The following is a 25,451-nucleotide window of genomic DNA, read 5'->3' as shown; positions in this document are numbered from 1 at the left end:
TTAGTTTCCATTAAGGTGAGGTCATTCACCCTGCTTTAAAGAGCAGTGAGACTGATGTTTATATGGGGGAAAGACAAAAGCCACTGACTGTTTTTTTTATAAATAAGATGCCATTTTAAAAAGCTGAACTGATGTACAATAAAATTGACCCCTGGTGACATCAGTTTAGGAATACTGTATTTGCTTACAAGGACTTTGCTCTAGCCCTGTTTGAAACCCCCATTATCTTAGACTTCAGATTTAGCAGTGCTGGTAGGTAAAATGCACTTGTTTAATTATTAGTTCTGTCAGGGGTTTGCTGCATGTTCTGTCTTGTTATGAGCATTAAATGTTTTTTTCCCATGGTGATTCTAGAGCTATGCATGTCATCCAGAGTAATTTCCCTGAAGTCAGCGCCTCAGTCTCAGTAGTACAGCCAGTGCTTGTTGGAGGCATCAACATGATCTACTATCTTAAAAATTGGCCTGGCAAAGGTAACTATGCATTACCATGTGTCAGTCACAAATTCCCTCTGTTATCAAAGCATCACATTAATAACATCAATCAAGTTCTCTACTGACATCTGCCATGTAATGTGATTCTGCTTAGATGTGTCTGTTGCCCTCGGAGATGTTGTCACGTTGCAGAATGACTCACTGAGTGAAATTGTGAAACGGGTTTTACAAGATGTCCGCATACCACTGGATAAGGTACGTGCTACCTGGAGTATTTATATACAAAATAAAAATGTCAGTGCAAACATGTCTTTACTATGTAGACTATGAAGTAAAGTCAGATCTGAATGATATACATTTTCACACTTATTTGTCAACTCTTGTGGAGTTTTGCATTACATTATATTTTTAAATAAAACACAACAGCTTTTTTGCAGAGTGGCCAAACTGGTTTCACCCACTTTGGCCTTTAGCATAGAAGTGTCTTGTGCAACATTTTTCCAACGTGATGTCTTCATATTGCTTAACAATAAAAAACTCTTCTATCCAATAAGTCCATCGAAAGTAACACATTCAAACAGTTGAGAGGTTGGGACCAATTAATGTTTGGTTCACTAATTAACATGTTATAACTCGTTTCACTGAGACTTCCTGAGATCGCCATTGTTTTTTTCAGACAACCTCAGGATGACAAGACTTAAGGAAGTCGCTGTGTACAATCAAGAAGTAGTCATGTACATAGCTGGTAAAACCAGAATATATCATTTTCACTGTTCGCTTTTGTACAGATAAAACAGACAAGATATAACATGTTAATCAGTGATCTTTAGATGTACTAGTAAGTTAAGTGTTTTACCCTTGAACAGAGCCAGGCTAGCTATTTAGCACTGTCAACCAGTAGCTGTAGCTTCATATTTAACAGACAAATATGAGATGTTGTTTTGTCAATTAACTAACAGCAAGAAAGCAAATAAATGTATGTTTCAAAAGGTCAAACTGTTCCTACTACAGTTTTACTATTTGTGATAATCAGTATTGGAGTAACACATCACTTTGTAACTTTACTTGTTTGATGTAACGAGTATCCTAACTTGTTAGGTAAGTTAAGTACTTAGTTGTTTAGTTACTTTACCAAAAAAGGTAATCCCCTATTATTTTTTAAATCAACTATTCTTGTAATCTACGTTTTTTCCACAAGAAAAGAAAATCTGCCACAAATTCGAACCATTACTATTTTTTTGGTAGGCAGACAGGCACCTGGCAATGTAGGCCTACTACAGTTATACCACTGCATGTGTACAGCAGCTGGACGAGCAAGATAACAGAAAGGACAGCATTCAATTTGTGGAAATATTCACATTATTTTGAATTTGTGGGAGGAAGTAAGGGCAAGAACATTACAGTAACATGCAAGTTGTGCCCAGGTAACAAGAGCCTGTCAACCGTGATGAACTCTACTTAAAACTTGAAGAAGCACCTGTAAACTAAGCACAGCTCAACAGCATTGGCTGTAACCTATATATAGTTTTATAACTTGTATGTGGGTATATGATTAAGAAGCCTAGCCACTTTTACAGTTTTTTATGTAAAGTCGCAGTGTAAAGATATACAGATTATAGGCCAAACTTGGCTGTGTGATAATGGTAGAGTAATTAGACTATGTTTAAAGGAGAGAAGGTAATGCTGTAATGTAATAAGTTACTTTAAGAAGTAACGTTCCCCAACACTGTTGAATTATGCTAAAAATTGGTCATTCCTTAATTAGAGTCTGACCATTATTTTCTCTCCCCCAGGCTATCGGCCTGACTTTGGACAGATACACGGTGCGTTCCTACTTGTGTGAGAACAGCACTATGTGGCTAACAGCAGCGTGCACCACTGGCGCAGTGGACATGGTTCTGGGCTGGATCAGTCCTGACAAGGTGGCCAAGCAGGTAGGCTAAAATGATGTGAATGTTATCATCATCAACAGAGCATTTCACAGAAAACCAGGAGTCAGCTGCTTGATGTATGTTGGTGGCTTTTTTTCTGTTGTCTTTGCTCGCTTTCTCAATCTTGTTCTCTCTGTCACTACTTGTCTGCATTCTTCTCTCTTTCCCCCTAATTTGCATTCTCAAGTGCCACCTTAGTAATTAGATTCAGAGTATACCAAATAATTAGCCTGCAGCCACAAGAAAAACTGTCGGACTTAGCAACAAGCGACTGCAACTCCCAGATCGCACCTGGAGAGAATAAACATCAAGGATATCCAATTAGTGCTGCCACTATGGTGAATGTGTTTTGATGAGATAATTCCCAATCATGAGTTGTTAGTTAACTTTGTCATTACTATGTGTACTCACTCAAACAGTCAGACAGACATCAATTAGTAATCTAAAACTGGCATAAGGCAAATAGTCATATTGTTCATACAAGTTACAGATTAAGTAAATTATGAGGTATATACTATTAACTTGAATGTTAAATAAATGTGTTAGTATTTTGGAAAATCTTTTGGCATGCCATTTATTCATCCTTTATTTTTCTTTTCTTTTTTTTTTTAAAAATTATGCTGTTCTCAGACTCTCCTGGCATGGAGTAAAGATGTTGCTCAACATGATTTGGCTTTTGCCAAAGGGCTGCTCCACAGTCTGATGGGAGGTCCATCCCCAGGGGGTCAGGGAGGCTCCAATATCACAAGGACCCAGCGTAGTGTTGATGAACAACCACAAAACATTGAGGAAGAGCTGTAAGTACAGTACTGTGTGTTCTCTGCTTACTTTACCATCCAGCTGTAAAACAACTGCCTTAGAGGCTACCAAAAAAACTGCAAAAACTAAAAAGACATCTCTGAACAGGCTTCATGAATGTCTTACAAATGGTCATACAAGACAAGGGAGTTTTTAAGTAACTATTACTAGTGGGTAGGTTGATATTTTAGTGAATATTAGCCAAAGTTTGCCAAAAGCATATTTCATTATAATATTTTAGTAAAACAACAAGGTAATAAAAAAAACCCATCACCTTTAAAATTTTTGGAAAAAGCACAATATGCAAATATACCAAACATACAATATTTGCATATATGTTGATATAATTGTTTGTACTGCTTTAGCAACATAGTAGATTTTCGATCTGGCATGCCAATAAATCTTATTTAAATTTTAATTTGTATTTTATTCACAACATTTAAGGATGGACAGTTTTATCTGACATCAACCAAACTGATTGTACTTTTATTCTCTTTGCATACACAGGCTAAATATTTGAGAACTTTACACAAATTAGTAAAAACAACAAAATAAGTTAAATAAATAAAAATTGAAATCTAGTGTCCACTATAATATGAATGTTTTTATTTAGACTACAGCATATTGAATCTGCCTTCATGCCTTGGCAGGTTTTTGAGTGTCGGTCCTGTGGTGATGGAAATGATAAAAAATGTCCCTGAGTTGGACATGATTGTCAGGGGCCTCCTGAGAGCTGGCTTCCAGTCCATGAAGACAGCGACACTGGCTGTTGACACTGTCGAGGGTAAGACCACATAACTGCCTGATAGAATTGATAGAAAATTGATAGTAATGGTTGAAATAAGACACATTATGAATATCAACTTTTGGTATCAACCACAATGAAATGACAAGAGCAGAGACATATTTTGTGTAGCTTACGTAGAATGACATATTTTTTCTGTCACATGCTGCCGGTCACTATTGTTGTCTCTACGGGAACAGATGTACCGTGTGACATAGAGGTGAATGGAACACGTTCACACCCTTTCTCAGGGGACAGATGAAAGATAAGGATTTTTTTAGCTCGAAATAGGTCTAGAGGAGTTTGTTACACAACATCCTAAATACCACCTGGGAAACCTTGTACAAAAGAAATTGAAGTCAAGTGGGTGGGTGTCTGCAGGTGGATTTCTTTTTAAAACTGTGCTAAAAATTTACTTTTGTTTTATCACCTAAACAGCAATTCAATTTAAACCATGAATATGACTATAGTCCTCTGACTTGGCTTTGTTTTTGCTGTATGTTTGTTGTATGTTGTTTGTCCCTGGTTTTCAGGTATGATGGATCATTTCTTGAACGATGCTGGTCACATCCAAATGACTTATCTTACTTTGCTGACAAACAAAACGGAGGCAGATGTTTGGATCAGTCGTCTCCTGGCCAGTGGGATGGATGTGATTATGAAGGTATGCGTTTTAGGCACAATTCCAATCAGTTTTTATGAATACAGCTTAGTCACAGGTATCTGTGCTTAAGCACAGAGGCAGTCTGACAGGTTTAAAGATAGGTTGACTGTCAGGGTACATGAAGTGCTGGAAAAATAACATTTACATGTAGTTTCAGTTCCAAATGAGTGCTTAACATTAGTGGGTTAACCTATCTAGTTGCCTCAAGTTGCTTAAAAAACAACTTTGAAGGCAGCACACACTTATCAGGGGATTCTTGCTTTTGTTTTACTAGAGTTTGGCATCTGAGCCTTCATCATGTGAGGACCTCCTGGCTCCCTTCGAGTGGCTGTTATCAACCAAGAGCGTAGACATTGAGGTGTGGCGATCAATCATCTGCCAAAACGCATCTATTGCACAGCAGTCTCTACTGATGGAGTGGCTGCCATTGATTCAGACGGTAAAAGTTACTAAACTTCATCAGAAGTCATTAATATTTAAAGGTGCCCTGTGGAGTTTTCTTGTGCACATAGATGAGACAATTTAAATTTGATCAATCTACAGTCTAATTGGTATTGCACTTTCTTTATTCATGTTCATATGTTAAAATCTTGTTTCATATTATGTCTCCACAGGGACAAGAGTTGTACAGCACTCTGACAAGCCAGGCAGACTACAATGTCACACTTCCCATGATTCTCTCTGAGTGGCACAAGTTGTACAATAACACTCAGAGGTTTGGAGTGTTTCTGAACAGACTGGCCACAGAGCTGGGTGAACAATACTGGATGAACTGGATGACAGGCAACAGCACTTATGATGTTACTGGGACTCTTCAACAAAGGTCTTTAGAAATTGATGATTGAATAATTTCAAGTTTTCTTTCAATTTCACTACTGTGCTCTGCTTTGAACGAATGATTGATTACAGGTTGTAAATCGTGTAAAGTATTGCTGTTTAGTGAGTGCAAAAGAGCAAAAGGCTTCTTAAAAGTATAACTTTTAAAATGACTGACATTGTCTTTTTATTCAGTGAAGAAAATAGATTTAAGTTGGACAAGCCTCTGCAAATTACCCATTTCACTGATTTTCAAAAATATCAGTGGATGAAAAGGATCAATTTTCCACCATACTGTGTTTCGATAAGGTGCACAATGTCTCATTTCATGGTGTCATGTGTTGTGCTTTTGCTTTGCTTTGCTTTCAGTGTCTTGATGTTCATGGTGGATTCTGGAGAAAAGATTGAGAATAGTCAACTGTGGCCCCAGGTAAAGAACTATTTCCACATGGCCTACTGGATTTTGAACTACAGGCCTGGTGTCACAACTCAGCCAGCAAACTGTAAGTCTTATTTGTTTTCTTTGCATTTATTTGTATACAACAACTAAAAATCCACTGAAAATATTTATTATATATTCATATATTTACAATGACCAACAAAAATAAATGACAAATTGGCAGTTTTACTGTTCTTTATCCTTTTTTTCCCATTCTTCTTCTTTTTTTCCCATTTCTTCACACAGTCAAGTATTGATTTATTAATAATGTCACTGGTCCACTATGAAGCTCACATGTCACGGTTTAAGTTCAGCTTTATTGTCATTATACATTACATTATTAAATATAATAAAACAATAAAATAGGCAATAAACAGAACAAAGTATAATAGTAGAAGGAAAAAACAAAACAAATATTGTAATGAGCAAAAGAAAACGCAACCACATTTAGCATCCTTTGGGTCCTGAACATTCACCTCAATGATGTCACTGATGCTGGTTTGATGTCTACCAATCATGTTGTGGGCAGTTTTTCAATGACCCACTGCAGAGGCTTTTGGTCCTGGGCTGTGCATATTTCATGTCACTTTCTTATATTTCCAGTCAGGATGCTTGCTTTTGCTCCTCTGTAAAAAATAATAAGAACTTGGCATAAGAATTTTGCTTTCCTAAATTTTCTTACAAACTGCAGTCATTGCTGAGCCCTCTTTGCGTGGATATGTGTGATGTTCATGACAGGTCCTCTGTAATGCTGAATCCTAGGGAACCTGAAGCTGTTTACACACTTCACCTCCGCCCACACTGATATAGACTTCAGTGAAGCGGGGGTGTGTGTCATTGCCTACCTTTTACTTAAATCAACTATCAGCTCCTTTTTTGCAGACATTGAGCAGTAGGTTGTTATCTGTGTAGGACATTACAAGATTATTCATATTCTTCTGATATGAGTCTCATAGGAATAGTAATCCAGCAGATGATGATGCGTCACACGCAAACTAAATTTGACTGTAAAATATGTGCACAGTCAATATGTGCAGTAAAAATCTCTCCAAATTATTTAGTTCATCCAAAACAAAGTAATCAGTTATATGGCTAAGTAAACTACACATAACCAATTCAAGTATGTGTGTGTCTTTTATATCTTTACCTTTCCTTTAGGTTCTGTAAACGTCAACACTTTAAACATTCATTGTGATACTGGTTTGAACTGGCACCAGTTTGTTCAAGCATTGGCTGAGGTGCTGATGTCACCAAACGAAGACGTCGTGCTGAAGTAAGTGGCAAAGTCTGTGAGTCTTACTGAATGATGTGTTATTAAACTGCGTGTATATGCTGTGAAATTGAATTTTTAGGCCATTTTTATTGGCCTTCAATTGTTGATAGTATGTTGACTTATTAAAAACAAGGGTTGTTAGTATGTAGTATGTTGCATGATTAAAGAGGCAGCTTATTTGTACAAATGAGGCATTGAGTATAGCGCTAACCGAAAGGTTACAACAACTAGAAGTATATTTAAAATTCTGACTCTGTCTTATCCACTCTTCTCTTTTTTTCTGTAGTTGTCTCAGAGGAACAGTGAATCTTTTGCAGTATGTCTATGGTGACACTTACAGATATTTGACAGCATCATATTTGAAAAAAGAAATCAAAGGTGGTGATGCGCTCTCTGCATACATGATTAACCTGATGAAAAACCTGGATGGATTTGTTCAGAATATCTCCAGCCTTTCTGACCAAAACATTGCTGATGTCATGCCTTCCCTCATTGCCAGCCTGTTACAATCCACAGGTCTGACACCACTGCAGCCTCTTCTCTTCAGCAACAGCCCCATAGATGCCGCCAAAGTTCTTGATGTTGCCTCAAAGCTTGGCAGGCTTAACCAGCACATTTTTACTTTCAATGAGTCTGACCCAACAATGCCTGAATTGGAGCGGTTAATAATGCAGTTCCTCTCCTTGGAGGGTAACCTCACCTTGTCTATTCCCCACATCATGGGTCACACTCTGCTCACGTATTCTGACTACTTCCATCCTGATGATGTGGCCCGTTTCAGAGAAGCCATTCAACCTTTCACCAACCAAACCTCAGCAGGCATTGTAGAGGCCATCCTTAGTGCTATGGAGCTACTGAAGACAGTGTTGGATTCTCCAAATGGTGACCCAACTAACATCATCATTGGGTACATACGCCAGCTTCAAGAATTTGTGGTGTCTCTGTACAGACTGCGAAAAATCGAACATCATGTGTTACCGAATGGGCAGGTGAGCACAGCTCAAGTCACTGACCTCCACCTGCTGTCCAAAGATTTTCTCAACCTCCTCACCCCTGAAGCCCTACAGAACCTCACTCAGGCTGGTCCGGATGCTGCCCAGAACCTTGTTATACAGAAATTTGTAGCATTCCTCCCACCTGAAGTCCAACAGGAAGCTGCTCTCTTTCTCCACGACTTCAAAACTCTGCAGGATCAGATGACCTCATGTGCAACAGGCCAGGATTGTTTGACCGGGATTTCAGAAATCTTCACATTCACTGATCAGATATTAGATATGATGCTCTCAGCCAATGGTAGTGTCACCATCACACTAGCTTCACCCAACTCTGTTCTGGGGGGAAAGGAACGAAATGAAATTGCATCAATTTTCTTCTCACTCCTCCTGTCTCCAAGGGATACTTCCAATGTGGAAACATTCAAACAGACCCTTCATTTCATCAGACATGTCATGGCAACACCAAATATTACTGTGTCTCAAATCCAGAATGCTCTGAGACAGTCAAACCTAACCCTTGAAGAGCTGAATCACATTGCTGCCATAGTTGGTGCTGCCAACATAAACGACCTCTTGGTGAATATAATGGAGATTGCCAATGCTCGCAAGTGTTTTGAACCACAGCACAATCAAACGGTGACAGCCCAGTGTGTTATGGAACTGATAAATGGGGTCAGTGGTTTCCTGACACACATACCCGCTCTCCAAAATGAGACAGCCATCCTCTCTTTCATCCCATTGATCGTCAACAGAGCTATCAGTGATGTCATCCAAGTTGACTTTAGCTCCAATCCAATGGCTCTCATACATGTCCTGAACATCACCCTAGCCAATATCAAGACGAACCTCCACCTAACACACCTGAACACTCCAGAGATCATGAATGAAATCAAAGTGATGGAAGGCCTGTTAAAAGTAGCCACCAACTCTGAAACTTTGAACCGCATCTTTGGCATCATCAATGCCTCCTCGACAGAGAACCCCATGGAAATTCAGAAAGCATACTTGGAGATTGTAGAATGGTACTTAAAAAAGCTGGAGAATGTTACAAGCCAAAGTTCATTCTCAGATCTCCTCAATCCCTTTTTCTCTCTCACACAAATGCAAGTGACATTACAGCTGGCACAGGCAGATTTGAATTTGTTTGTTGAGGACCAGGTTGATAATCTTATTAGCAACCTTCAGTACCCAATAGATGGTGCAGGGGTGATTCAAATTGGCCAAACAACAGTTGAGATTCTCCAGGGTGTACTTGAAAACATAAAGTCAAACCTTCTAGTTCAGAATGACATTGCCCAAAGCCTTGGTTCAGAGCCGATAATCAACACAACCCTTGTGCATGCTGCTGAGTTTCAAATTAAGCTATACCTCAACCTCATACAGCAGTGGATGAAACAACCCAATGTCACATCAGTCCTCACTAGTATGCTCCAATGGGGAAACTCCTCCATGAACATCTCCACCCCTGTAACAGACATCCACCACCTGCTGAAGACGATGGTTCATTTTTTCAATGATGATCAACTGACCTACCTCTCTATCATTGGCAACATCACCCAGTCCCTCAGCAAAGCCCTGATGGTGGCAGAGCAACCAGGTGGCTTACAGAGTGACCACTTCTTAGCTGCTATCTTAGAAGCACTCCAAAATGCTATGCAGATCCTGACTGCATCCACAGGCCCCCTGCCACTTTCTGCACAGCAAAACATCCAGGAAATAGTGCAAGATTCACTAAAACTCATCCTCCAACCAGACTTGAGCTTTGCCTCATCAGTTAACATCTCTCTCCTCATCCTCAAGAGAGCTGAGATTGTCATTCAACAGATAGTACCAGAGATGTTCGCTGAATATCTGCTTTCTGGAATTAAAGTCGTGACTGCTTATTTTGAGAACATCTCCACAGCCAGTGGACAAGACAACTGGAATCAGATGTGAGTGACACTTTTTCATTTGAACAAATGGCAACATTTTTATAATCAGCAAATGGTAAAAATATTTAGCAATGTTATGGAAGACTCAAAATGATAAATGATGATGTAGTAGTGCCCCAGAATAAAAGTCTATCAGGGGTTTGGCCTGCTGTGTTAGTTTCTGAACTGCCTTCATAAGACAAAAATAAGGAATTCAATGAGTACGTAATTATAAATGTGTATGTAGAGAGAAATAGAATTAAACAGTACATTTTAGACTGTATTTTTTATTTGGCATCACACAATTCAGGGTTGGTGTTTAAAACATTCAGAAGAACTTGTCGCTACCTCCCAACCTCCGACCCGTCCCGTGGGCGGAATAGCGTGTTCTAAGAGGTTAAAGGTACTGGTAGGCAATTAAAAAAAAAAAAAAAGGTTTGCCTCTGGACTGAGCCATGCTATCTTTTCCTCCTACTTCCACAAAGCAAACCATCTCCTGTCTCTAGTTTCATATTTATGGGACATGAATGAATTCAATCTTGTCATTTAACTCAAACTCATCTAACTCTCGACAGGAATGACAATAAGCATATTTTCCAGAATATTGAAGCATTCCTTTAATGGAAATTAAGTGCATTCATCTTACATTTTGATAAGTAAGTATTACAAAAACCAGCAGGCTTCTGTATTCCAGGGACCAATATTAGGAACCACTGGCTTGAATGGATGACTTATACCAAACCAAGAGATGAAGTGCATGCAGCTGCACCTTCTACAATCCTTTGATACAATGTGATGAGACATGATGACCTTTTGATGAGACACAAATGTGAAATATTGATGTGCTTTGTCTCTTAAGGATTGTGAATCAGATGAAGACAGTCCAAAGCCTCCTGCCACCCAACAGCACAGCCCAGAACTATGTTTCTGCCCTCATTAACATCACTCACTTCATCTTGGAGTCTGGCCAAGGCAAGTCAGCCTCTCAATGTCACTATAGGTGGACAACATGTTGAATCCTGATTGACTCTGATGGAGTGGAGGTTGCACTGTGCACTTCATTATTGCAGCATTGATGCCAGACAGCCTAAAGATCTGCAGATCAAAATCACACAATGTTTCTGTTATAAGAATACGTTTTACAAGGAGGATTGTGTTTGTATGTTTGACATTGAAATTCAGTTTATGAACAAAATGTCTTGTGATTTCAGGCAACATGAGTCTCTGGGCAAGTTTTCAGGATGCATCAGGAGAAAATTTACCAGCGATTATTGGCCAGGTAAGTCTCAAGTTCTTTGTTTTGTTTTATCTATTTTTTAATTAAGTGTAGTGTAGTTTCATTTTGTGGACAATTAAACATTTAGAAGGCCTGTTGAACAGGTGACTACCAAAAATGAAATGCTGATTAAAATATCTCTGTCATCTCTGTTGTTTCTGGATGGTTGACCAACGCCCAGTTACTATCTACACATGAAAACAGTTTGCTCACAAGGGTATAGAAATGCAATATCATTTATCCTGACAGACAGACAGACAGACAAACAAAACAAAAAGGATCGTATTGTTTATCAAAGTTGTATGTACTGTATGCGGTGTTCCTATCATATTTCATAGATCAAGGAGTACATGAAACACTGTCCCCGTAATTGGGGCTTTGCCTGGAATCACATTAAAAATCTGTATGTGGAAAAAAACAACAATTCTTTTCCTTATTCATCCTTTTTTCTGGTCAGATGAGCAAACTCCTGAGCATGCTTTGGCCACTTGTTATGGGAGGCCCAGGCTCACATACAACAGCTCCATCACTGGAGAGCTTCTCTCATATTGTTCCTGTCCTGGAACAGGTGATGACTGGAAAGGCAGACCAAGAAACCTGGGACAAGTAAGTTGAATTGCTACCTTTGATGGAAAATGGATGATTAGACAACACCTTGATCTTGAACTGCTTACTTTGTATGTCCATGTGAGATGATAATAAGGTTTATTCCATAATAAGCCTGCTGTTCAGTTGCTTCTATGATTGCCCTTCAGAAGAAATCTTTGTTTTCTCACAGGCTTGAAAAGATGCTGAAGTCCATACTGTCAACCCTTGAAGGAACTGAGCTATGGGACAATGCCACATCTGTTGTCCCACTAATTGAAAAAATCATAGGAAGTTTGGTGAACAACATACAAGCAGAGAACGGTGAGAATGCTACTAAATAGCAAGGCTGTTGTCCTATGTTTGTCTAGGTTGTACAAGGACAGAGAGTTCAGTGATCCAGAATTAGTAAGAAGGAACAAGACTCATTGACTGAGGAAAATTGTCTATTATGTTCAGTCAATGTAAAATGTTAGTTAAAATGCACATTTCACACTATAATACATGAAACACCTGTCTCTTGCACCATTTCTTCACCATTTTCTTATCTATATCTCATGTATTTCTGTAATTACCATTAGATTTTTTTCAAAACTTGTATGCGTCATGCTTTTAAAGCCATTCATATTGCTCATACCTTCTATTCTTTTTCTGTCTTACAGCATTGATACTAAGCCTTCAAATTCCTGTGATGACCCTGATGAAAGATATCGCACAGTCTGTGAATACCAGTCATTTTGTCATGTCTGAGGTCTCGGAAAAAATGCAGCACGCGATTGAACGCACGTTGCAGGTGGTCCAACAGGTTAGACTACCATAGTTCTCCCTATGATAGCATTCGTACACATCATATCACTGCTTTTATCATTTGCTGGTGTGTTTTGTTCTTTTGTTGGGTGTGTTTGCATGTTTGTGAGAGAGACAGGTGGAAAAATAAGTTGCTGTACCTTTATGCATTATTGCAGTTAACAATACTTGTCTGTCACACCTAATTAAGTCAAATTCTTGACTGACGTAAGAGCATGTTTGGGGTGGGTCATTCTTTGTTGGTCTTATTCACCTGCCATACAGAGGCATTCGCATGTTTATTTACCCTTCAAAAGGCTTTTGACAGGCAACATCCTCATTCTTATACGTAACGTAGTTTTGACTTGACTGCATAACACTTGGCTGGGATTTCTTACTTTGTTAGTGCTGTCAGTGCTGTTGCTTGGTTACACTAATAGAAAGTTACCTTATTTACAATACACTATAAAAGAAATATATATGCTTATCCAAACTACAGCCTATATTTACCAAATGTTGATTTTTCCCAGATAAATTAGTATCAGTCTGTAGGCTGGCATGAAAACATGGGTAAATAAATAAGACAACAATATATTTAAAGGTTTTTTGTCCACGCCGACTAAATATTGCTTCATTGCTTTGATTAAACATTGTTTCAAACAAGCTGGAATCAGCTAGCCTGCCTCTTTCCAAAGGTATTAAAATATGCTTGCCAGCACCTCTAAAGCTCACTTAGTAACACATAAAATCTCTTTTGTTTGATCTGTGCAAATGAAGGGTGAACATGAGTGGTATCGATCTTTTCATAGTTGGGCAAGAAAGCAAATAGGCGTATTTCCCAAAGTATTGAATTATCCCTTTAATTTACTATTAAGGGTCATTTAATTTACTCCAGTCGTCTGTTCAATATTATTCTCATGGTATTTATTTAACTTTAATGTTCTGCCTCAGTATCTTTTTCATGTAATGATATTTAAATGCAAAATCAGCATCAGTGGGTCTGAAAGTATACTGTATAGTATATGAGTATTACTTTCAGAGATTTCTGGCATGGCATAAACTGTAGAGTTTACCCATTGTGTGTGCACATACAGTACAGTATGTGTGGGTGTGTACTTTGGACATGTTCAGTGAGAAGTGATGATACCTGTGTGAGACTTCTGTCCTTTTCATTTCTTCTCTGTAAACCGCACGAACAGAGATCTGATATTTCCCCTGTGCCTCTGCCTTTTGTTTCCCAGACACTTTGTTCTATTTTCATATGTGTCTTATTAACTGAACTGGTTCTCTCTGAACAATGCATGTGAAAGACAATGCGTTTGCCTTTTTGTTGACACTCTTCCCTTTAGGCTAATGGTACATTGGAGTGCAGTGAAGTTCTCAAAGCATGGGAGCCAGTAAGAGAGGCAGCCGGTTTAAACAACAACACCATGGCTATGTGGTGCAACATCAGTCTGCAGCCTGTTCTAGACGCTTACACTGCATCCCAGACTGTCTACATGAACATGAGTGTGAGTAGATAAGGCCAGATTAAATAGGAGGTTGCAAACAAACAAAAGTGACTGGAGGGTATGCCATTCTGAATGTGTTCCTAAGACCTGACTTAAAAAATATATATATTTTTTTAAACGTAAATCATCAAGTTCAATTAATAGCTTCACCACTGGGTGGCAGTGTTGACACACAGAGAAAACTGCCCCAATGCTAACAGTCCATCTCTGCTGTATGGTGTCTGCACAGCTCACAAATGTTGGACCAGTGACTGCGAGCACCACAGCTGCCAAGATTGTCAAGTCTGTAAAGTCATTCTACCAAGTCAACATCAACCGCACACTTGTGACCGAGCAGTTCATCATGGCTTTCTGCAACCAGTTCAGTGGACTGGCAGGCCAGCCTCTCAGCCCTGAGGCACAGCTTTACTGGTACAAGCAGTTTCAAGACATGCAGCTGCAAAACAGGTGACCATTTATCTATCTATAGTCAGATTATGTTATCACTAACATGGGTGGTTATGACTAATGAAGAAAAATAATATCACTGTTGCAGTTGCATAAGGAGAAATCCATTGCAATAGACTTTAGTCCTTGATTTTATGATCACTAGGAACCTCAGCAGACCACACAGACCAGACCACAGTGCAGCCACAGGATATGAAAACAGTGCAGTGCAATCAGTACAGCCACATGAAAAAAGAACACTGAGCATGACAGTCTGATCATTTTTTAGTATTTTTTCTGTACATTTACAGATAGAGACTCACCTATACATGGACTCAATGCTCCATTTGTTGTTACCACATTATCCACAATGCATCAGTCAGGCCATTTTCATTCATATGTAATTACACAATGAATTGGAGTGATCATTTGATTAATTTTTTGCATGTCTACCTGGAAAAAAACAGGCAGACCATGCACAGATAGCAGCTTAACTATGATTCAGTTTGCTGAGATGTCCTCTTAAAATTGATTTCCCTTTATACGCCAGCTGCAATAATGAGCCTGGCATGGTGATAAGGATCACATTCTGCATATCACGGGGAATCAATCAGATCTGACTACATGAGTTATAGATCATTGATCATAGTGGATATGCGCTGCAGTCTATTATCAAGGATGAGATGGGAAAACTATGTGAATAAGTCTAAAGCAAGATGCTGATGAAATATAACTATTCTGGCCAAAACTGAGAAATTTGATTTCTCACTGTATCGAGGAAATGAATAAAAAACATGTTTTGCATCACATAAAAGAAGTCTGTAAAGATGTTCTTGGCCTATAAAAAAATCTCTATAGTCCATTGTCCATAACATTGCTTTGGGTCTCATAATTCATCTTGCAATCTTCCTGGTATTTTTTTGTTGTTGTTGTTTTTATATCTGAAGAATGATTTTAACCTGATTTTCATCAACTTTCTCCCCTATACAGTTTGTCTTCCATCAAGTTGCTCTCAGATGAGCTGCTAAAGGCGGCCCCCTTCCTCCATCCATATATTGAGGGTGTAGAGAAAGCACTGAGCCACATCCTGAAAAACTACCACCTCATTCAAAACAGCAGCTCATCCCAGGACCTCTTCACAGAGGCAGCAATGATCCTCCTATCCTCTGCAAACATCACCTCGGATAACATCTTCTCCATGATGTGGGGAGATTTTTCTGGGCTCAATGAGACATCGCTTGTGGACATGATGAGGGAAGCTGTTAAACTGATGATCAACTTGAAGGTATTCGGGGACGCGCCTATGGTTTACCAAGCCTTGGAACAATTTCTTGCGTCTAACGACACAAGACTGATTGTGGAGAAGGTGGCCGAGATGTCTGCATGGTTGGCCTCCACTAATGCGTCTGGACTGGACCTGTTGACTCAGGCTCTGCCAAAAATATATGAAATCATCAGTTCCATCCTGACCCAGACAAGTACGGACATGGGGTTGTACGAAGACCTAGCTGGAAACATAATTGCAATGTTGAGGCAACTGGTAAGCACTGGTGGTCTTCTGCCCCACATGGACCACCACGTGAGTATGTTTCAGTCGGCAATGACAAGCAGTAACCATATGGCGAAGATCCGACACAGACGTGAGGCCCCAATGATGCCCATAAGAGACCCCATGGATGATTTCATAGACCTGTTCTACATTGACTACCCAGCAATGTTCAAAGCCATCTCTGTCCCTCCTGTCACAGAGGAAATTATAGACACAGCCCATGTGTTCTTCGCCAATCCTGATCTGAGTATTGTGATGAAGGGCGCTACAAGAGACCTGCCGTGGGGCTTGAATACATCTCGGGAAGAGACCATTGATGCTGCTCTTGGAGTGCTCTCCTACCTCACCCTTCCTGGCCTGTTTCAGATGTAAGTGTTATTTGCAGTGACCCTCATATGGCTTTATGAATTCCAGTTGTGTAATCTGGCATGATCTTGTTTGAGGTCTAAATGTTTTTAATCTTACCTTTTTGATTTGTTTTTTTTTACCATTATGCTGCCTTTGTGACCCCCATTTCATAAAGAATCCTTGTTTAATCTTCCTCAGGTCATCAATGGATCACTTGAAGAATGCTGTTGGTATGCTTCCTGATGGCTTTCCATTCTCCATGGTACTTAAAAATATCACCAGAGCGCTTGCCAGTGAACCTCAAGGTAACTTTATGATTCAAATCTATTGTTTCTCTTGCTCTGTTTGGACCATGAGAGGGTTCTTGGACTCAGGACAGCTTTATAATGAGAAATGTGCACTCATTAGTTAAAGGCAACCAACAAATCCTTCTCATTCTGCCTTTAAGTGGAGAATCCCCAAATCGATGCTTTATCCTCAGTTTCTCCAAATTAACTTTACCCACTGACTCCTCAGTGAATTTCCTCTCGCGCTTAGGCTAATTGTTGCCGCACTGTAGTGCTCCGACTGATGCTGCAGCTTGTGTTTACACACCTGCTGTGACAGTATGTATGCACTTTATAAACACAGTCTGTCAGCCCATGCCATCACACAGCTTGGAACAGTGCCACCTTTTTCTCTGACCCTCATAACTATTGCGAGACCATGGGAAGACTGTAAACCGTTTTGTTAATGCTGTTGTTATTGTATACGTGATTATAGTGAGGCATAATTCATTTTGGAGATATGAGGAATAAGACTTCACACCAGCTTAGCTTGAGCTCCCAAAGAGCCCAGGGCCATATGGCCCTTCTCCAGCAGAAAGCCACTCAGCACCTTTTTAAATCTCATTAGCAAAGTAGAATTCAATCACTTATCCTGTCTGCCCTCGCTAAACGTCTCCCCTCGCACTCACACAAGTGGACATCTATGACCTCCTTTTAATTGGCATCTGTGCTTGTGTGATAATGTTTTTAGTGCATAGAATCACTTTGTAAGCAGTAGTAGCAGCATCACTTCTCTGCAACCCCACTCATATTCTTCACACACACAAACACACGCACAGAGTGAACTCTTGCTGTTGCAAAGGCCTCTAGGTGTTGGGCACCCTGAAATTAAACATCACCATTGTCAAATTTTGGCCTAATTACATATTCTGTTATCACATCTTGCTGCCTGAGGAGGTGCATTTCTTAGAACTTGTCAGATGTGTTTTAATGCATGACAGCATCCAGTACTGCTGACCCTTCTGGTCCCATCAGTCTTGCACAGGCCTTCACTTTAAGCACATCATTTGCTGCTCGCTGGCTGACGACGCTGCCTCGTAATGGCGCGAGTCGTAATGAAGCCCAGTGGGATGTCATGTTATTCTGTCACCTTACAGACCTTATTGCACTCTTTTCCCTTTCCATCCCATCTTTCTGTCTAGCTCTAATAACCTCTTTCTTACCCTCATTTTTTTTCTCCCCTTTGCTCTCTCCCTTCCCCTCCCTTCACAGAAAACCTGATCCTCATGCAACAGACCATTGAGACAGCTGCTAACCTCTTCCAGACCAACCTGACAAGTCTCAAAGAGCAACTTGGCCACCTGACATCCCAGGTCTCTGCAGCAAACCTGCCATTGTCACACATTTATAATTTCTACTACAAACTACAAACTAGGAAACACAGTTACCCATCTTTGGGGTTAAGGAGTCAGACAGTCATGTCCTCTGACCTTGAGGCGCCACTGTTATCAGAGTGACTCCCCTATTTCTTAAAACACCACAGACAGCTGACATCCCCACCTCAAGGAGAGAGACAGTATGTCTTTCTGCCAGGATGATAGTGTAGCCTTTACTGTAACGTCAAGGTCCATGCTTGACCCCAAATATGGAAAATTCCCTAACAATTGCTTCTTGTTGTACTGCCAAGTGTATACAACACAATTCCAATGCTATCAGGTCTAAAACACAGATAGTAAAAAAATCAGAATAAAAGAACAGCTTGATCAAATTCTTTTACTTGTATTGGAGAATCTCAAAGTCCTAAAATGAATCCCAAAGTAAAATATTCCGACACAGTGGGTTGCAATTTATGTCAACCAACCAATCTCTGTTGCAGGTGTTTGATTATGAGACTTGGCCAGAACCTTATTATGGTTTGACTTTTTGACTGAATTGTAGGTGTGCGCCGTGGAGAAAACGGAGACTGTGCGTGTGCTGATGTGGAGCTTATCCATAGAGCCTGGTCAACTGTGTCAAACTTTCCTACCCAGCCTGCAGCTCTTGCTTGAGAGCTTGATGATGAACACGACTGCTATGTCTGATGCCATCTTCCAGACCGTCATTGGAGACCCCAGCACCTATGATGTCCATCCAACCTGGTACACTGTCATTTTCATCTTTCTCAGATGTTTTTATTGTGAGGGTTTTCATATCAGTGAGCAGCACTTAAGCTAAGCTGTGCTCACTATTGTCTAGATCTTTATCCCACTTTGGTGTAATTTGCTCAATAGTATCACAGCATGTATGGGTCAACACTCACCTCACAGGATATGAGGCTATTGAAGTCTATAAAATCAGACATTTATCTCTTGATGAGGTTTGGGGCCAGTATAAGTTTTCTAGTGTTATTTGACTGGGTTTTTATCCATTTAGCCTGCAGGAGTCCTGGCAGCAGTTTATTTTACCAAAAGAAAGTTTCCTCTACAAAAATATTTGTAGTGTATTTATCTGTTTGTGTCTATGTTTCTGTTTGTGTGTGTGTGTGTGTGTGTGTTTGTGCGTGTGATTACAGGACTTCTGTCATAAGTCGAAGTTTGGGCTTTAACACCAGCAGCCTGAGCTCTCTCAGCATTAACATCACGTCTCCAGGTGAGGCATTTTCCTATATCTTTACAGTTTCTTTATTTCTCAATATCACACAATCCATTCCTACACCAATAGTACATTATTTTATAGTAAAAACCAACAGATACTTGCTGCTGATTTTGTCGTTTTGTATAAGATTCAGTGACAGTAGTTTATTCTAAAATTAAGTATTAAACCATCCAACCCTCTGATTTAAGGCTGTGGTGACAGTGGCTGTGGTGTTTTTTTTATTTTAAAAAGGGTAATGTTTTAAAAGCAGATCACAAACCTTGTTTCCATAACAACAGACTGCTGAGTTCAGCTCACTTGTTGCTCACCTGTCTCTAAGGCCACCACTTTGCTTGCTGCTTGATTATTTACTATAAGATAATACAGGTTTTGGCAAATAGGCTACATGTAAACACAAACGAAGCAGCTACTGCATCCATTTAATAGTGTAAAACATGGAATACAGTACTACATTAAGAGTTAATTTTCAAGACACCTATTTGAAGACTTCAATGAACAAGTACAACATGTTACAGTCAGTTTTTGTATAGCATTCACCATTGAATATACTGCTTCTGTTTTTAGCCCTCACTGTATATCACTTTATTTACCAGGAGTGGTGCTGTTTGGTGAGTTGCTGAGGAATAAAACGGCCTTTGTTCTGGACGTTCAAAAGCACATGGATTTTGATCCAACTGCTCTTACGCTGCTGATGGCGTCGCCACTACCAAACAACAATTTACAGGTTGGTCAGAAACATCCTCACCATGAATCCACATGCAGTACAAGTGATCAAGTGAATATTGAATGGACTGGTTGACAATAGCCCGGTGCCCAAATGAACACTTGCTGTACTCATTCTTCTTGTACATACTGATCATTAGAAAATCCCTTCATAGTGCACTTTCAATGTAAGAGGTGGAGGGAAAAACAGCCCTTGTTTTGTGTGAAAATGTATTTAAAGATATATTTGAAGATAATATGATGATTCAGTCTTCCAAATCAGTCAGATATTGACTTGATTTGACTAATTTGGATGGCTGAATCTTCATATTAGCTTCAAATAAACTTTCTAATACATTTTTGAACAAAATGAGAATTATGGATTGTGTCCCCCGTCACTTACACATTAAGCACATTATGAAAGGACTTTCTAATGGTCATTATGAACAGGAGGAATGAAGAAGGAGCAAACACAAACTGTTTCAATGTTTATATGGGCACCTGACTATTACTTTAAAACAGATTTGAAAAAATGTGAAGTTATCCTTAAATTATTGCTTTGCTGAATTGAAGACACATTGTAACGCTCACATTACAGCCATTCTTTAGGTTACCTCTACACCCTCATATCAGTAACTTCAGTAGTTCCCTATATCAACAAGAATATTACATTCACTTGCATAATTGTATTATTTTTCATTAGGCCTACATACGTTTCTTAAGGCTAGTATCACATTGTGCAGAGGATAGCCTGCAACCTTCAGCTAATAGCATAAAAGCTACATTTTGTAAAGCCAGCTTGCTTTGTTTAATACAATATCAATTAGGCTCAAGAAAATTAAGAAGTTGTCCTTACAATGAATACTGAATTGCACATCCAATTAAAATCACACAGTGGACACTGTACATTGTTCTTAATTTCATCACTGCAGACATGATTTTGTGGAATAAAACACTTCTTCTGTTCTCAGTCTTTCTGGTACATCACATATTATGGTGCAGAGAAAATCACTTGTTTGTCAGCTGATGATTACTTCACTGTGATTGTCAGCTGTGATTGACTTCACGCAGTACAGATGATTAAAGTAACAAAGCTAGATATGGTTGTAGCTTCTGCATGTGACTCATTTATGTCCCTTGAATTGGAGCAAACACATGTTTGTGATCGCTAGCTTCAAGAACAATTAAACTGAGGTGACATTTTTCCTGTTTCTGTTTTATCATCACAAATTCCTATAATCTCAGTGTGCATGTCTGACTGCTCACAATTCTTGCCAAGATTTTTTTAAAGCAGCAAGACTGATCTGTCTCTAACATACTACATGTTGTTTTCTAAATGAAAGAAACATTACACTCACCTGGGTACAAAATCCCACACTAGCACACATATTTGGACAGCTGTTTATCTCAGGAAGCCTCAGGTGAACAAAGTGGGAATCTGGTATCAATGATGTGAATAAAATTAAAGGGTTAAGATCATGTTTATACATGTTTGTGTTTCCATAACTCTCTTAATGCTTTTTTAACAGATCCTATCATGGTTAGTCAACCTGCGTAACTGCGATTGTAAAGCAGCTGTGAACATGACACCGACGGATGCGATCATCTTCAAGACCTTCTGCTCCATGTCTGTCGAGGAGTGGTACACCTGGTCACTGCTGATGGCTGAACATCTGAACACGGAAAAACTCATCTACAAAGTAAGGCTGAATTCAGTCTCACTTTCCTTTACTGTTCATGGTTTTCTTTTTTCCCAGAAATGTTTCAACAAGACCAGAAAATGCACCTTCTTCTGCAATGGCTGAATGGACAGAAAAGAAAGGACAGACAAAAACAATTAATTTCTGTTGGGCAGTTACAAAGCATGTTTGAAGTGACAGTGCTCTTTGAGGAACATGTAACCCAGGGAGAAATGCTCTTGTACAATACACTATTTCTTCACTGGACAAAGCTAACATATTTTTAATATTTCTTTTTATAACATTTGTTTTTTTTCCATTTGATCTAGAAAAACCCCAAAACATGCAAAAAACAAACAGACAAAAAACACTGTCCACCTGAGTAATTCAAATTCATATTTGGACTTAACAAGGTGTAAAGCAAGCTGGTTACCTATAGTAGATACTCTTGTCTCTTTCAAGTGCAATATTTACCATAAAATGGTCATTTCACTTATTGTCAAGCCACTTTTTAAATTTTATTTGTAAATATTTTTATTTTTTGCTTTTTGTTTCTAATCAAGCAGCACTGAAACTAAATCTGAAACATGCCTCATTCCTGATTGATTAGTTTCTAGATGCGTTTAAAGCTGTTGAAATTATTATCTTCTGTTAACAATGGATAAATTGACTACATGTAATGTCAAAGGTGTAGCTCATAGTACTGAACCCACAGAGAGTCATCATCTGAGATTTTCAGCTCATTGTTTTGGTTTAATAGCCTGTGATTTCACTCACTGCACTGCAGCCAGTTTTCAGAGTATAAACACTGATAAACGTATTGCATGCTGCACCAAAGGCACACAAATGTTGCCACTAACTGGTGTTCGTAATGCAGCATTTGACAGATAAACATGCCCATATTTCCCTCAAGAGTTGGTGGAAGCCAAACCAGAGCTACAAGGAGAGTGAAAATTAGACTTGCATTCTCCAGTTGGCATAAAACAGGACTCCAAATGAATGCTAATATTGTTCAGTGTCTGGTGAATGTGTAAATAAACCACTGATTGCTAATTGGTTCATCTTATCATATAATGTGGAAATATGTCAAGATTGTTTTCACAGCTTGTTTCTGCTGAAAAAGGGGGGGTTTACCAATTCCACTGATACATTTCTAGAAGTGGAGAGGGGACAAAAGACTTGAGAAACTGTATCTTGTTAAAGCTTGCTACAGTATTTATCACTGATATGTTGAGGTAAATGGTTTTTAATTTGTGTTTTACATACATTCTAATTTACCATAGTCACAGGTTCACAGAGCTTTTTACTCTCTAACTACCTTGTACTGATATATATAAAAATGTTAGTATGTAGTTTCAGGCCATGGATAACTGAGGATGATATGGTTGTAGATCTCAGTGACAGCACCACTTTGGCTGCTTGAATTTTATGGGAAAGTAGTGTGAACATATATTATTGACCCTTAACATTAATTCAGTCACTGTTAAAATAAAAACTGGAAAATGATTTTACCAACAAAGATTGGATATAAATAATAGCCCCTAAAGTCGTTTCCTAAAATACATTTGTGGGTGCCTGAAGTGTCAGCTAATATTACTTGCTTTGCTTTTATCTTGTCGCCATGACAGATACTACCAAGTCAAATTTAGACGAAGGGGAAAAAATGCAGGAAAATGACAGAGAGAGAAAAAAAGTGTTGCAATAAAAATGAGAAGAATTTGACTTTTAGATGGAATGAAACTTGAGATATTCTTAAGAGAGCATTTTTCATTCTGGGGAATGGCCTTGGCCATTTAATCACTTACATTCAAATTAATTTTTCATTTGAAAGAGAATGTTGCTGGTTTCTGTCTTCCACCACACGCACAACCTATCTAACATATTTTTTTTGCAGGACTAAGAAATCTGGTCGTGGGAAACATACACAATGTTTATAGACTAGAGAAGAATCATACTATAGAAACAGGTGTGACTATTGGGCTCTTTATTTCAGCTGGTATTGACTGAAGACATGCAGAGCCTGGTGGGTGTCATGCTTGAGATGGCTAACATGTTAACCAACATGATGGACAAGATGCTTCCTGCTGTTCAGCAACTGCAAAGCTACATGGTCTCCATCAAAGACCTCAACCTGGTAGCCAACAACGAATTTAAACAAGTGTGTATTCCTTACTACTCTACAGTCCTTATTCATGAGTGTGTGTGATTGTGTAACCAGTAAACCTAGCTAAAAATAAGGATTGCAAATGCATCAGTTCTCAAAAATGTTATTGTGATTATCCTTGGCTGCAACACTAAATTTGATATCTGTATTTATCCAGATGACAAGAGGACAGAGGGCACACATCTCAAGCAAAGCTACATTCGTCACCCTCTCTCGAGCGCTGTGCAGTAACGGTATCCTGGCTCTGTTTGGAATCTCCAAATTTCCCATCAAATCGGAAAACCATTCCCTGCATGACAACCCCCAGAGGGAGGAGATGATCGATAGGTTCAAGATTCCTAGAGATGCCTGTAAGTTGGGAGGAGGACAGATTTTGGGCTTTTACAATCTGAGTTTTATCACCATTGCATCATTTTTTGCACATATGTATTTGGTCAGTGTCTTTATAGGATTTCCTAATGCAGTGTCAAAAGCAAGGGTAAATAATCAGTAAACCCAACAATAAACTAATCTTTCTTGATTGTTACCCAGAAACTATTAAAGTCAGTGTTCCTTCATTATGATGAAGTTTTTTTAAGTCAGTATATACACTGTCAAACATATCATATAACATTGGTCTCATCCTCTAAACTTAAAATTAATCCTCAAAATGTGAAAACATGTTAACAAAAATCTAAGCATTCCATTCTTATGTTGGACTAATATAACACTGTGTCTTTGTGATTACTGTGTGTCTAATGGATCTTCTCTTTTCGTCTATTTGAAGCTCCTTTTTGTATGAACATGTACCTGGACATGGTTAACACCACAGGAGGAGCCATCGCCTGGGCCTTCCTCAAACCAATGCTGATGGGTGAAATCCTCTTCACCCCTGACACACCAATCACCAGGGATATAATGCAGAAGGTAGACTCAATATATGTTACCCCCTGTTCTCCACACTTTTTTAATATACAACCAATTTTAGGTTTTATAACTTTAATGACTAAATCAATTATTAATTTTGTTGGTGACTGTCTATATTACAAAGGTTTGCTGTTCGGCCTGGTTCAAGTATTTATTCTGTGGAAATGTTTGTGATTGAGCTTTTTATTTCACTTTAATTTTTCTAAGCCCTGTGCTTAAAAACACAGGGTCAGCTCCACAGCTTGTTAACTGCACCTTTGTTGAGTAAATCACTTGAATAGTGTTGCTTCTTTTTTACAGATTTTGTTATTTTTATTTCTAGCTTTTCTAGGTTACACGTTCTTTTTATGTCTTCATGCAGCCCCAACTGCCATGTGATGAACAAGAAATAGAAAGTTGCAGGGGGCATGCACATACTAGTACCACCTTATGCTGTCTTTCTATTTTCAGCAAGTTTGACATTTTTAGTATACTGCCGCCTTCACAGACTCAAACAGCCACACACACACAAACACTGCAGGTAATAAAATCTTGCTGATACACAGCCATTTCATTTCACATTCTCTTGTCCTTGT

General features: G+C 39.0%; 1 protein-coding gene across 1 annotated transcript in view; it reads left to right on the top strand.

The window, feature by feature from the left end:
* The window catches only part of abca12 (ATP-binding cassette, sub-family A (ABC1), member 12), a 66,563-nt gene that overhangs the window by 7,550 nt on the left and 33,562 nt on the right, over positions 1-25,451 (top strand). The window contains exons 8-35 of the mRNA XM_053329156.1: positions 355-473; positions 589-689; positions 2,228-2,368; positions 2,996-3,162; positions 3,814-3,947; positions 4,481-4,611; positions 4,886-5,050; positions 5,226-5,434; positions 5,797-5,930; positions 7,025-7,139; positions 7,426-10,065; positions 10,904-11,016; positions 11,256-11,323; positions 11,778-11,926; positions 12,099-12,229; positions 12,568-12,710; positions 14,041-14,202; positions 14,432-14,649; positions 15,619-16,545; positions 16,724-16,830; positions 18,064-18,164; positions 18,730-18,929; positions 19,343-19,419; positions 20,022-20,149; positions 21,657-21,827; positions 23,800-23,964; positions 24,128-24,320; positions 24,737-24,876. Coding sequence (XP_053185131.1) covers positions 355-473; positions 589-689; positions 2,228-2,368; positions 2,996-3,162; positions 3,814-3,947; positions 4,481-4,611; positions 4,886-5,050; positions 5,226-5,434; positions 5,797-5,930; positions 7,025-7,139; positions 7,426-10,065; positions 10,904-11,016; positions 11,256-11,323; positions 11,778-11,926; positions 12,099-12,229; positions 12,568-12,710; positions 14,041-14,202; positions 14,432-14,649; positions 15,619-16,545; positions 16,724-16,830; positions 18,064-18,164; positions 18,730-18,929; positions 19,343-19,419; positions 20,022-20,149; positions 21,657-21,827; positions 23,800-23,964; positions 24,128-24,320; positions 24,737-24,876 — 7,249 coding nt within the window. The remainder of the gene's footprint in view (positions 1-354; positions 474-588; positions 690-2,227; positions 2,369-2,995; positions 3,163-3,813; positions 3,948-4,480; positions 4,612-4,885; positions 5,051-5,225; positions 5,435-5,796; positions 5,931-7,024; positions 7,140-7,425; positions 10,066-10,903; positions 11,017-11,255; positions 11,324-11,777; positions 11,927-12,098; positions 12,230-12,567; positions 12,711-14,040; positions 14,203-14,431; positions 14,650-15,618; positions 16,546-16,723; positions 16,831-18,063; positions 18,165-18,729; positions 18,930-19,342; positions 19,420-20,021; positions 20,150-21,656; positions 21,828-23,799; positions 23,965-24,127; positions 24,321-24,736; positions 24,877-25,451) is intronic.

Source organism: Scomber japonicus, chromosome 11 (genome assembly GCF_027409825.1).
Source record: "Scomber japonicus isolate fScoJap1 chromosome 11, fScoJap1.pri, whole genome shotgun sequence".
Classification (NCBI taxonomy): Eukaryota; Metazoa; Chordata; class Actinopteri; order Scombriformes; family Scombridae; genus Scomber; species Scomber japonicus.
This window is presented reverse-complemented; position numbering and strand designations above follow the sequence as displayed.